We start from the raw sequence: 13,456 nt of genomic DNA, 5'->3' as shown, positions 1-13,456 counted from the left end.
ACTATGTATTTGGGCAGGTAGCGTTCTCCTGGCATCTGCCAAACCCAGATTCGTCAATTGGACTGCCAGATAGTGAAGTGTGATTCATCACTCCGGAGAACAGGTTTCCACTGCGCCAGAGTCCAATGATGGCAAACTTTACACCATTCCAGCCGACGCTTGGCATTGCGCATGGTGATCTTAGACTTGTGTGTGGCTGCTCGGCCATGGAAAACCATTTCATGAAGCTCCCGACGAACAGTTATTGTGCCGATGTTACTTACAGAGGCAGTTTGGAACTTGGTAGTAAGTGTTGCAACTGAGGACAGACAGTTCTTACGTGCTATGCATTCAGGGGTCCGTTCTGTGAGCTTGTAGGGCCTACCACTTCGCGGCTGAGCCGTTGTTGCTCCTAGACGTTCCACTTCAGAATGACAGCACTTACAGCTTGGCAGCTCTAACAGGGCAGACATTTGATGAACTGACTTGTTGGAAAGGTGGCATCCCATGATGGTGCCACGTTGAAAGTCACTGAGCTCTTCAGTACAGGCCATTCTACTGGCAAGGTTTGTCTATGGAGATTGCATGGCGGTGTGCTCGATTTTATACACCTGTCAACAACGGGTGTGGCTGAAATTACAGAATCCACTAATTGAAAGGGGTTTACGCATACTTTTGGCCATGTAGTGTATATACAGTACAAATATATATCTGCATCAAGAGTTTGAAGACATAGTTGCATTATTGTGTATTTTATATTTCAACTGAAGTTGAAAAGGTACTATTCTGACTAGTCTCAACCATGCACTTCCCACCAAATACACATATGCACGTTTTTAGCACATTCACATAGATTGATGATCAAATCTGAACAAATAGGCTACAACGATATGCAGAACCATCAGGACCGAGTTTGGGAAAACCTGGTGTAAGCTACTGACAAAGCCAAACGTACACATACACAGGCCTACCAAGGCATAGTTAAAAAGAGGAAAAGATCCATTCACAATTCTCCCATTGAAATGCCCCAGTATAAAGGAGAGTCAAGATTTCATCCTTGAGTTGGTCTAGTTTTTAGAGTTGAGCATAAGATGCTGGATGTTCATGCACAGTGAGCCAAATATAATCTACCACTAGAGGCCACTGTAGTTCTTCCACAATACAGATAAGGTTTGCCATGTGGAATTGTTGAAATAATATGCTAATGACCACACAATACATGTTGGTAATACAGTAGGCCGCCCCCTACAATTAAAACGAAAACAGTATGTAGGTTTGACTTTCCAAAATGATCAGATGCACTGGGAAGGAATACCCTACTATGATGCTTGATGAGATTCATTCGGGGATGATCAAAACCTGAAGACTGAAATAATGTCATGCAGTTTGTATTAAACTAAGTAATCTCAAAACCAAATAAAATACAATGTTATTGGTTGCATACACATATTTAGCAGATGTTATTGCGGGTGTAGCGAAATGCTTGTGTTCTAATCTCGGTTACCCAGAAGTAAAATTCTCCCACGAGAGATTACACTCTGAGAGAAAAAGGTGTTATATAAAACCTAAAATTCTTTTTCGGCTGCTCCCCCCTTTAAAGAACCATTTTTGAAACCCCCCATCTAAGAGTGCAGTTTATTATCAGTCTTGTAAAAATGTTCTACAGTTGGCTTTACGCAATAGAATACAGTAGTCCTAGAACTGCTTTGTCCATACACAAATAGTTCAGGAAAGTCAAGTTGTGATGATGCTTTTGAAGTTTTGCAAACCAACGGACAAAAGCAAACAAACAAGAATCAGTCCCTATGAGTTATGCACAGCCCTTGCTTCCTACGCCTTCTCTTATGTGACTTTATTTGACACCTGACGTACTGACGCTGACCTCTGCGCTGCGGTTTATCCGTTGTAGGTAGACATACGGCTGCTGATGAGGATGTTGAAACAATGTGACAGACACCCTGGAGCTTTTTCCCTTTCACGAAGGTTAGAAATATGCCAATGAACTAATGAGTTCATACTGTATGTGTATGTATGTGTGTGTGTGTGTGTGTGTGTGTGTGTGTGTGTGTGTGTGTGAGAGAGTGAGTGAATGAGAGCTTATTGAAACCCTAGAGTCGATGTCTGCGCCCCTGCAGAAATCTAATTAGCATAATAAAAAAATCCCTATAAAAATCTGTAATTTTAAGATAGAGATAACTTTTTTGCATTGGATGCTTCTCAATCCACCACATCCGCCAATGTCACACTTCTGCATCTGTGGTGAAAGGTGACAGAGCTAGTGCTATGTTTGTCAGATCATGAGACACCCCCCAAAATCACCTGTACAGCCCAAACAGTTTGGCCTACAAACTATGCCCAAAGCCATCACAAAACTAATCAGAAGGTTCCCGGTACCAGTTGAAAAAAATAATGGAAGTATTTATGGAGTCTGTTTAGTGGCAAAAAAATAAAGGGTTAAATACATGTAAAAATATACACTACCGGTCAAAAGTTTTAGAACACCTACTCATTCAAGGGTTTTTCTTTATTTTGACTATTTTCTCCATTGTAGAATAATAGTGAAGACATCATAACTATGAAATAACACATATGGAATCATGTAGTAACCAATTTTTTTTAAACAAATCAAAATATATTTTAGATTTGAGATTCTTCAAATAGGCACCCAAGAAGGAGAGTGATGGAGTACTGCATCAGATGACCTGGCCTCCACAATCCCCCAACCTCAACCAAATTGAGATGGTCTGAGATGAGTCGGACTGCAGAGTGAAGGAAAAGCAGCCAACAAGCGCTCAGCATATGTGGGAACTCCTTCAAGATTGTTGGAAAAGCATTCTAGGTGAAGCTGGTTGAGAGAATGCCAAGAGTGTGCAAAGCTGTCATCAAGGCAAAGGGTGGCTATTGGAATAATCTCAAATATGAAATATATTTAGATTTGTTTTAAACTTTTTTGGTTACTACATGATTCCCTATCTGTTATTTCATAGTGTTGATGTCTTCACTATTATTCCAAAATATAGAAAATAGAAAAAAATAAAGAAAAACCCTTGAATGAGTAGGTGTTCTAAAACTTTTGACCGTAGTGTATATATATATATATATGTTTCCTGATCTTGCTTTTATTTTTTTCAGATATAGGACAACCACTTCAGAACAAACTTCCTTTAGATTATTTTTTGGGGACAATCTGTTATCCCATGTAGTGAATCTGTTATTCAATGCGTTTATATGGTCTAATAGAAGTTACGCCAAAAATAACTTTGCATCAAATATTTTTTTTATATATTTTTGTTATACTTCAAGGGGTCTTAACATTCAAAATCAAATTGCTAAATTGTCCTTGGTATGATCTTCTTAAAACAATTCCATATAGCTTAGTTGACCCCCATGGCTAAGACAGGGCTTAGACTGTTATGGGTTAAGTCAATACCACTTTCACAGATGACCACCTCATTGGAAAGGAAGAAGTTACGAGTTAAAGACTGGAGTCTATATGGCTTCATTGTTCATTTGACAGCATTTTCATCCTGTAGGCTACACTGCAACTTTCCAACCCTGGCTTTATTGTGTATGTAATTTACAGTCTATTATCATCATCAATAAGGCTCCAATATCCTACTGTGTATAGGTACATGCATAGCCTATAGTTGCCATCCACCAGTCCCCTTGCGCCAAACAAATCTCAGTATAACACCGGGCCGTTAAAAGCTCCGCCTCCATGTAGCAAAACATGGACGGTAAAAAGCAGCCATCGCTGATGGTGAATACCATGGACAGCGACCACGGAGTGTGCACGTCCAGGATCTTGTTGCATTGGATTTAGAACGTTTTCGTTGCTGTCCCCACGTGGGTTTACTTGCCAGCCTAATGTAAAGCATTGTGTAGGAGATATATCGAGCCAGCAGCGAAAAGCGAAATAGCGTAGCAGCGAAAAGCGAAATAGTGTAACAGGGTGACGGCAATTAAGCCATCAGGAGCCAACATCTGACTAGCCTATAGACGATAGAAAGATATCAGCGAGATTTGATCACTTGACATGGAGACTATTCTTAACTCGAAATGTGCACATTTTCTCCAAGAGCTCATATAATCAGATGGTGGTATAGCCTTCATCATTGCAATTGGGGAACACTAATACAAAATGTGTCATGCATCCTTATTTCACAATCTCCACTACAACAAGGTAAAGTGCGCTCCTTAAGACATCGATATTCTGTTAACTGATTGAATTGAGCAAGTTAACTCCGCATGTTAACCTGATAAAGGGCCAAATAATTTCACATCACTGAGATCTAAATGCAATGACAGATTCCACTGCGTCATGCAACGCGACCATTAGGCTTCATCCGCAATCATGTAGGCTAATAGTTAGGCTATTAATCATAAAGTTGTACATTTTCAGCGTTCCGACAGCGACTGCATTTATGAATACTCTATATGAAGGCCTGCATTGTATACTTTCCTAGAGTGTAGTAGGTGAACTTGTAAGATAGGCTAACTGTTATAGTATACTGCCTATAGGCTATACGACGTTTGGAGAAAAGCACGTTTTATTCACACCGCTGACTTCAGCCGAACACGAACCCCGGTTCACTCCAGCAGGAATCGCCTCTACGAGACAATCTATCCGCAATGGCCAGGCTGCGGAAGAAAACGTGCATAGCTCTGTTCTTATTTACACTCTTCGTTTTCGGAACCATGATGGGTTTGAGAACTCTGAAGCCGAGCGATGGGTTCTCGGACCTGGCCCCGGGGTTGGGCCTCCTGCCGATGATTGGAGGAAGGATGGACCGGCGCTCGGTGTCCCAAGACTCCGTCTCCTCCCCGGGGCAGGTACGCGCCAAAGTAGTTTTATCAAACTCTGGACCTGAAGGAACCATATTTTACGACGTCCACATATTTTACAGCGTGTGGTACGGGAACCCGTCGATGGATGGGAAATACATGCACTGGGACCATGTCCTCGTGCCACATTGGGACCCCAAAATCGCCGCCAGTTACCCTAAAGGGAGGCATATGCCACCGGAGGACATCGGCTCCAGTTTCTACCCTGAGCTCGGTCCGTACAGCTCGAGAGATCCGGATCTATTGGAGTCACACATGGAGCAGATTGGAGCGGCTGCTGCAGGTAGAGTGCAAAGGTGCAGTGGTTATTCTATACTGAAACATACAAACAAGTTTTAACATTCGCATTAGTCTTGCTGCTGCAGTGCTTGTCCAGTTAACTGTAAAGTTGTTACATTTGTTCTACTTTGAGCACAGCTACAATAGGATCTACAGTTGAAGTCGGAAGTTTACAGACACCTTAGCCAAATACATTTAAACTCAGTTTTTCACAATTCCTGACATTTAATCCTAGTAAAAATTCCCTGTTTTAGGTCATTTAGGATCACCACTTTTAAGAATGTGAAACGTCAGAATAATAGTAGAGAGAATGATCAATTTCAGCTTTTATTTCTTTCATCACATTCCAAGTGGGTCAGAAGTTTACATACACTCAGTTAGTATTTGGTAGCATTGCCTTTAAATTGTTTAACTTGGGTCAAACATTTCGAGTAGTCTTCCACAAGCTTCCCACAGTAAGTTGGGTGAATTTTGGCCCATTCCTCCTGACAGAACTGAGTCAGGTTTGTAGGCCTCCTTGCTCGCAAACGCTTTTTCAGTTTTGCCCACAAATTTTCTATGGGATTGAGGTCAGGGCTTTGTGATGGCCACAACAATACATTAACTTTGTTGTCTTTAAACCCTTTTGCCACAACTTTGGAAGTATGCTTGGGGTCATTGTCCATTTGGAAGACCCATTTGCGACCAAGCTATAACTGATGTCTTGAGATGTTGCTTCAATATATCCACATAATTTTCCTGCCTCATGATGCCATCAATTTTGTGAAGTGCACCAGTCCCTCCTGCAGCAAAGCACCCCCACAACATGACAACCCCGTGCTTCACGGTTGGGATGGGGTTCTTCAGCTTGCAAGCCTCCCCCTTTTTCCTCCAAACATAATGATGGTCATTATGGCCAAACAGTTCTATTTTTGTTTCATCTGACCAGAGGACATTTCTCCAAAAAATACAATCTTTGTACCCATGTGCAGTTGCAAACCGTAGTCTGGCTTTTTTAATGGCGGTTTTGGAGCAGTGGCTTCTTCCTTGCTGAGCGGTCTTTCAGGTTATGTCGATATAGGACTTGTTTTACTGTGGATATAGATACGTTTGTACCTGTTTCCTCCATCATCTTCACAAGGTCCTTTGCTGTTATTGTGAGATTGATTTGCACTTTTCACACATAAGTACTTCATCTCTAGGAGACAGAACGTGTCTCCTTCCTGAGCGGAATGACGGCTGCGTGGTCCCATTGTGTTTATACTTGCATACTATTGTTTGTACAGATGGATGTGGTACCTTCAGGCATTTGGAAATTGCCCCCAAGGATAAAAATACTTGTGGATGTCTACAATTTATTTTCTGAGGTCTTTGCTGATTTCTTTTGATTTTCCCATGATGTCAACAAAGAGGCACTGAGTTTGAAGGTAGGCCTTGAAATACATCCACAGGTACACCTCCAATTGACTCAAATGATGTCAATTAGCCTATAAGAAGCTTCTAAAGCCATGACATCATTTTCTGGAACATTCCAAGCTGTTTCAAGGCACAGTCAACTTAGTGTATGTAAACTTCTGACCCACTGTAATTGTGATGCAGTGAATTATAAGTGACATAATCTGTCTGTAAACAATTGTTGGAAAAATTACTTGTGTCATGCATAAAATAGATGTCCTAGCTGACTTACCAAAACTATAGTTTGTTAACAAGACATTTGTGGAATGGTTAAAAAACAAGTTTTAATGACTCCAACCTAAGTGTATGTAAACTTCCGACTTCAACTGTATATGTGCCAACATCACTCAATAGTTCCACTGACTTGAATGACTCACTTTGATGCATATAGTTTATATATCCTGCCAGATGTATACTGTTATGGCTCATTTGGAATACATTGCTTGCGTTGCACATTGCTCGTGATGTCTGTCTTCCTTATTCCAACAGACAACCATTCTACTGTATCTTTAGACAGCATAAGTGATGCCTCATATCTGAGTGATGAAATTTGCCTTCCTACATGCAGTGACTCTATAGACATTCTGTTTTAATCGTAATAGTAAGCGTCCTTCAGTACACGCATGAAGTGATAGCTCATACATGTCTATGTTGCAGCCAGATAAATTCTTGTCCACACCCTGATAGAGGGGAATATCAAAAACTGTTCTGTCAAGCAGCCAGCACAGCAGGCCACTTGCACACACAGTATGCATGCAGATAATTGATCAAGCCATGTCCACAAGCTGTATGGAATATTTGATTACAATATCTAAAAAGCCATGGTCGCGTGTATTAAAAAGTTATGGCCGCACGACTCATTTTTTTCACTTATCCTGCGGTTTGCCGGTTTATTTCAGCACTCATGTAGTGGACAGCTCCGCACGCTCACCTAATCCCACCAGCAGCCTTTTCTCACAGTCGTTTCGGAACTGCGTTTATCTTGACATCCACTTCCAAGCAACCTTGAACGTGAACAATTGAACACTTGAATAATATGTGTTTACTGCTTTTCTGTATTTCACTGAAATCGAACATACAAACAGTTGAAAGTCAGAAGTAGGCCACGCGAGTAGGATGTCCCCTTTTTACTCGAGAAAGTTATTGAAAATCCTTGGTCAGTAGAAGGAGATCTTAAGTATTATCAGTAAGTGGCCATGACTGTCCACTGCAAAGGTCAGCACTGAAAACCATAATCGGAAGTGGCATGTACATTGTCTGAAATAAGTAGCCTATGTTTTAAATAAAAACATGTAAGCTACTTTTATTGACCAAAATGGGAGTGTTGATGCCTTGGAGTTGGGTGTGAAAACAAGTGTTCATAAACGACTGATGGGACAGCCAATCGAGCCATGCTAATGTTGTCTGCCTTCGGCTGAACTGGTTATTGTACACCATCCGGGAAATTATTTTCCTTTCCCCTTTCTTTCCATTCCCTTCCCCCTAAACCGAACACTGTGACAGATGGAACACAGAAAGGGCAACTGAATGTGCTTAGTTAAAAAGAGTCCATTTAATTAAAGCCACTGGCACAAAGACCCATCAAAAATTCCAAAAAGCATCCTGCTGGCAGCGGTGACTGATACCACAACGCGAGGAGCCCATAATAAAATGAATCGTGCGGACATAACTTTTTAATACATTACTTTTTAGATATTGTAATCAAATATTCCACACAGCTAGTGACCAAAGTGGACATGACTTGATCAATTAGCTGCATGCATACGGCAGCAATCACATCAATAAGTCCTTCAAGCCAATCCGGAACCCTTAGGGGATGTAGGTAACGATCACATATATCAATGTCAACATCACACTGATCAATACGACTTAAAATGGTGTAACAGGGACATCATGAGGTTCAGGATTGGGTATCAGAGATGTGTGGTCATTGAAAGAGAATGACTAGAATGGACATTGAAGTCAATGTTCTGTGATAGGTGGACCAGCAGCCATATTGATTGTATTGTAAAATTGCCATGCTATGAGGGGCTTTTCCCTTTCTCGTCATTTTATTTCCCCATTCTAGTAATTATATGTTTGTGTGGGGTTTAGCCAACCTGAAATGTCCTGTGTGGAGACTGAGAGAGACTTGTCCTGTGTGGTCTAGGGGTGCTGGTGCTGTCCTGGTATCCTCCGGGCCTGGCCGATGACAACGGGGAGCCCACAGAGGACCTGGTGCCGGCCGTCCTAGACGCTGCTCACAGACACAACCTCAAGGTAAGGAACAGACCGACAGAGAGACAGACAGACACTTTGCTTTGGAATCAGTGTTTGGGATTCATGAGTTCTGGATAAGAATGTGTGCTTTGGTAAGGAATCTTCCAAAGAACACATTTACACAACCAAATGGTAAACAGATCTTAATACTGTACAATAGTATTGTAATACACAATAGTATACCATTACTTCAAAAAAGTTGATAGCCAAGTGTGCCATGACTTTGAGTAGGCAACGGGCAGGGAGGATGAGGACATCTCTAACTAAGAGCAGAGGGGACATAATAAAGCTGCCTGCGGGAACTGTTGTTTATGGGACTTGATGAGCAGGGAAACACATCAGGGAACTACATGACCTATTGCCAATTAGGTTGGAAAATGCCATCCCAGAGATAACGACTGCATCAACGTCGAGTCATCGAGTCCCCTCTGCCTGCTGTCACGGACTGCATTGAAGCTCATGAAACTTTTAGAGGGCCCCTTCTTCGTAATTCAATACGTGTAACATCAGATGGTAGATGCACATCAGATGCAGCAGAGACGTAGTAGCTATTCAAGATGTTTAAAGGAAAAAAGATACTGCAAGTGAGCTGTACTGGCTTGATCCGGCAGAATCTTTGATGACATAACCGATATATAAAAATAGCCACACAGCCGTTTGAGTGGTGTGTATCCATTCACCCTGAGCGGTTGGAAGTCTGTGAGAATGTGTCTAAGACCCTTTAAGGCAGTTTAAGTGGTGCATGCTGCATTTCGGTATATAGCACTTTGGGTGGTATATCCAGGGGTGAATTTTTCAAACACCTGAAACAGCATTTTCCAGCATTCAAGAGCAATAATCATTATGCATAATTCTATGTAAAAACAATGTATATTTTTCTGCCTGCGTTATCTAAGCATACCTCTTTTTGTGTGTGCCCCTCTGCAAAATACCGCTGACAGATATTTTTTTTAATAAAAAGTTATGATAAAGCGTGGGCTTAAAAATTAAGTTGAGTAATTCATTTAACATCTGAAAAATAAAAAACAGGACAAATCTGAGGGGGCATGTGCTCTTGTGGCCCATATGGGCAGGACACCTCTGGTTGTGTATCTGTGTGTCAGTAGACAGCTGTGCGGCAGGATGACTTGCATTTGTGTGTTTGTTTGTTTTAATACTGGTATGCCAGCAGCATACCACCCTGCATACCACTGCTGGCTTGCTTCTGAAGTTAAGCAGGGTTGGTCCTGGTCAGTTCCTGGATAGGAGATCAGATGCTGCTGGAAGTGGTGTTGGAGGGCCAGTAGGAGACACTCTCCCAATGCCCAGGGCAGTGACACTGCCCTGTGTAGGGTACCGTCTTTCGGTTGGGACGTTAAACGGGTGTCCTGACTCTCTGAAGTCATTAAAGATCCCATGGCACTTCCCTTGGCACTCCCTGTTCACCCACGACTGCGTGGCCACGCACGCCTCCAACTCAATCATCAAGTTTGCGGACGACACAACAGTGGTAGGCTTGATTACCAACAACGACGAGACGGCCTACAGGGAGGAGGTGAGGGCCCTTGGAGTGTGGTGTCAGGAAAATAATCTCACACTCAACGTCAACAAAACTAAGGAGATGATTGTGGACTTCAGGAAACAGCAGAGGGAACACCCCCGGATCCACATCGATGGAACAGTAGTGGAGAGGGTAGTAAGTTTTAAGTTCCTCGGCGTACACATCACAGACAAACTGAATTGGTCCACCCACACAGACAGCATCGTGAAGAAGGCGCAGCAGCGCCTCTTCAACCTCAGGAGGCTGAAGAAATTCGGCTTGTCACCAAAAGCACTCACAAACTTCTACAGATGCTCAATCGAGAGCATCCTGTCGCGCTGTATCACCGCCTGGTACGGCAACTGCTCCGCCCACAACCGTAAGGCTCTCCAGAGGGTAGTGAGGTCTGCACAACGCATCACCGGGGGCAAACTACCTGCCCTCCAGGATACCTACACCACCCGATGTCACAGGAAGGCCATAAAGATCATCAAGGACAACAACCACCCGAGCCACTGCCTGTTCATCCCGCGAGGCGAGGTCAGTTCATCCCGCGAGGCGAGGTCAGTACAGGTGCATCAAAGCTGGGACCGAGAGACTGAAAAACAGCTTCTATCTCAAGGCCATCAGACTGCTGCCAACACACTGACTCAACTCCAGCCACTTTAATAATGGGAATTGATGGGAATTGATGTAAAATATATCACTAGCCACTTTAAACAATGCTACTTAATATAATGTTTACATACCCTACATTATTAATCTCATATGTCTACGTATATACTGTACTCTATATCATCTACTGCATCTTTATGTAATACATGTATCACTAGCCACTTTAAACTATGACACTTTGTTTACATACTCATCTCATATGTATATACTGTACTCGATACCATCTACTGCATCTTGCCTATGCCGCTCTGTACCATCACTCATTCATATATCTTTATGTACATATTCTTTATCCCTTTACACTTGTGTGTATAAGGTAGTCGTTTTGGAATTGTTAGCTAGATTACTCGTTGGTTATTACTGCATTGTCGGAACTAGAAGCACAAGCATTTCTCTACACTCGCATTAACATCTGCTAACCATGTGTATGTGACAAATAACATTTGATTTGATTTGGTGATGTCACCAGGCAGGCTAAAACTCCATCCTTCCGCAACAGGCTGACATTTCAGGCGGTCTTTTCAAACAGGTCTTATACTAAAATGTCATTATTATGATTTTCACCATTTCACAATATTATTCCAACCAGAAAGTATTGAAATATATATAAAACACAGGAAATCACGTTTTTGACTGCACTGGGCCTTTAAAGACTGCTTTTAGGGGCATTGCGAGCCTCGTGCCTGTGTGAATGAATGTGGACCGAGTGCAGTGTGACAAGAGAGACAGGCTTAAGCTAGAGCCCTTTTCTCCAGCTGTGTTGCATCAATAATACACACGCTGTGTTTGCTCAACACACGGTCGCATTTAAAGACAATTGAGAGCGGATTCGTTTTTGTGTTTGCATGAGAATCTCTGCTACATAGAAAATCATGCAAATAATGCAGTCCGATTTTCAAAATTAATATTTATAAGAGCACAAGTATAGAAAATAAATGTCTGTTGTACATGTAAAGTTGTGAATGTTATTCCGTAATCCAGTCCGTGTAATTGTACAGAAATAGTCCAGTTCCATGTTTTACACAGGACCGATAGATGTGCTCGGAAGCCTCGTGAATAACCCTGTAATGCCGGCGTACTCTAAGTAAAGTTAAACTAAACTATATCAAACTCCCCGACCTCAGTCCTTATAAGCATAAGTAATCGAACAAAAAGCGGGACGTTACAGTACAGAGGTCCGAGCTAATTGCCTATATTTTTTCCACCAAAAAAGTGCAGTTTTACTAATAAGAGAGAGCAGTAAAAAAAATAAAGCCAAAGTAGGGAAAGATAACTTTAACAAGCAACAACTAAGTTGTTGCCACTTTTTTGTAAAAAGCTAAGGGATGGGGCCCAGATACACTATAAACACTGTATGTGGACACCCCTTCAAATGACTGGATTTGACGATTTCAGCCACACCCTTGGCTGACAGGTGGATAACATCGAACACACAGCCATGCAATCTCCATAGACAAACATTGGCAGTAGAATGGCCCGTACTGAAGAGCTCAGTGACTTTCAATGTGGCACCATCATAGGATGCCACCTTTCCAATAAGTCAGTTCGTCAAATGTCTGCCCTCCTAGAGCTGCCCCAGTCAACTGTAAGTGCTGTTATTGTGAAGTGGAAACGTCTAGGAGCAACAACGGCTTAGCTGTGAAGTGGTAGGCAACACAAGCGAACAGAATGGGACCACCGAGTACTGAAGCATGTAAAAATCATCTGTCCTCAGTTGCAACACTCACTACCGAGTTCCAAACTGCCCCAGAAAGCAACATCAGCACAAGAACTGTTCGTCTGGAGCTTCATGTAATGGATACCAGGAGAATGCCACCTGCCCAAATGCATAGTGTCAACTGTAAAGTTTGGTAGAGGAGGAATAATGGTCTGGGGCTGTTTTTCATGGTTCGGGCTAGGCGCCTTAGTTCCAGTGAAGGGAAATCTTAATGCAACAGCATACAATGACATTCTAGACAATTCTGTGCTTTCAACTTTGTGGCAAAAGTTTGGGGAAGGGCCTTTTCTGTTTCAGCATGACAATGCCCCTGTGCACAAAGCGAGGTCCATACAGAAATGGTTTGTCAAGATCGGTGAGGAAGAACTTGACTGGTCTGCACAGAGCCCTGACCTCAACCCCAACGAACACCTTTGGGATGAATTGGAACACCGACTGCAAGCCAGGCCTAATCGCCGAACATCAGTGCCCGACCTCACTAACGCTCTTGTGGCTGAATGGAAGCAAGTCCCCGCAGCAATGTTCCAACATCTAGTGGAAAGCCTTCCCAGAAGATTGGAGGCTGTTATAGCAGCAAAAGGGGGACCAACTGCATATTAATGCCCATGATTTTGGAATGAGATGTTCGAAGAGCAGGTGTCCACATACTTTTGGTCATGTAGTGTATCATTATTTTAAAAGTCCAAAAATGGATCTCCCTCCACCACTACACAGTTAAAACTGTCCAGATCTGGAATGACAACAGTATC

General features: G+C 42.4%; 1 protein-coding gene across 1 annotated transcript in view; it reads left to right on the top strand.

Annotated features, from left to right (window-relative positions):
* The first annotated feature begins 3,697 nt into the window (after positions 1 to 3,697).
* The window catches only part of LOC110489192 (glycoprotein endo-alpha-1,2-mannosidase-like protein), a 38,319-nt gene continuing 28,560 nt past the window's right edge, over positions 3,698 to 13,456 (top strand). Inside the window, exons 1-2 of the mRNA XM_021561815.3 lie at positions 3,698 to 5,107; positions 8,687 to 8,796. Coding sequence (XP_021417490.3) covers positions 4,612 to 5,107; positions 8,687 to 8,796 — 606 coding nt within the window. The 5' untranslated portion in view covers positions 3,698 to 4,611. The remainder of the gene's footprint in view (positions 5,108 to 8,686; positions 8,797 to 13,456) is intronic.

This window comes from Oncorhynchus mykiss, chromosome 2 (genome assembly GCF_057628025.1).
Source record: "Oncorhynchus mykiss isolate SJ-2025 chromosome 2, ASM5762802v1, whole genome shotgun sequence".
NCBI classification, from domain to species: Eukaryota; Metazoa; Chordata; class Actinopteri; order Salmoniformes; family Salmonidae; genus Oncorhynchus; species Oncorhynchus mykiss.
The sequence above is the reverse complement of the archived record's forward strand: the minus strand, read 5'-3'. Positions and strand labels throughout refer to the sequence as shown.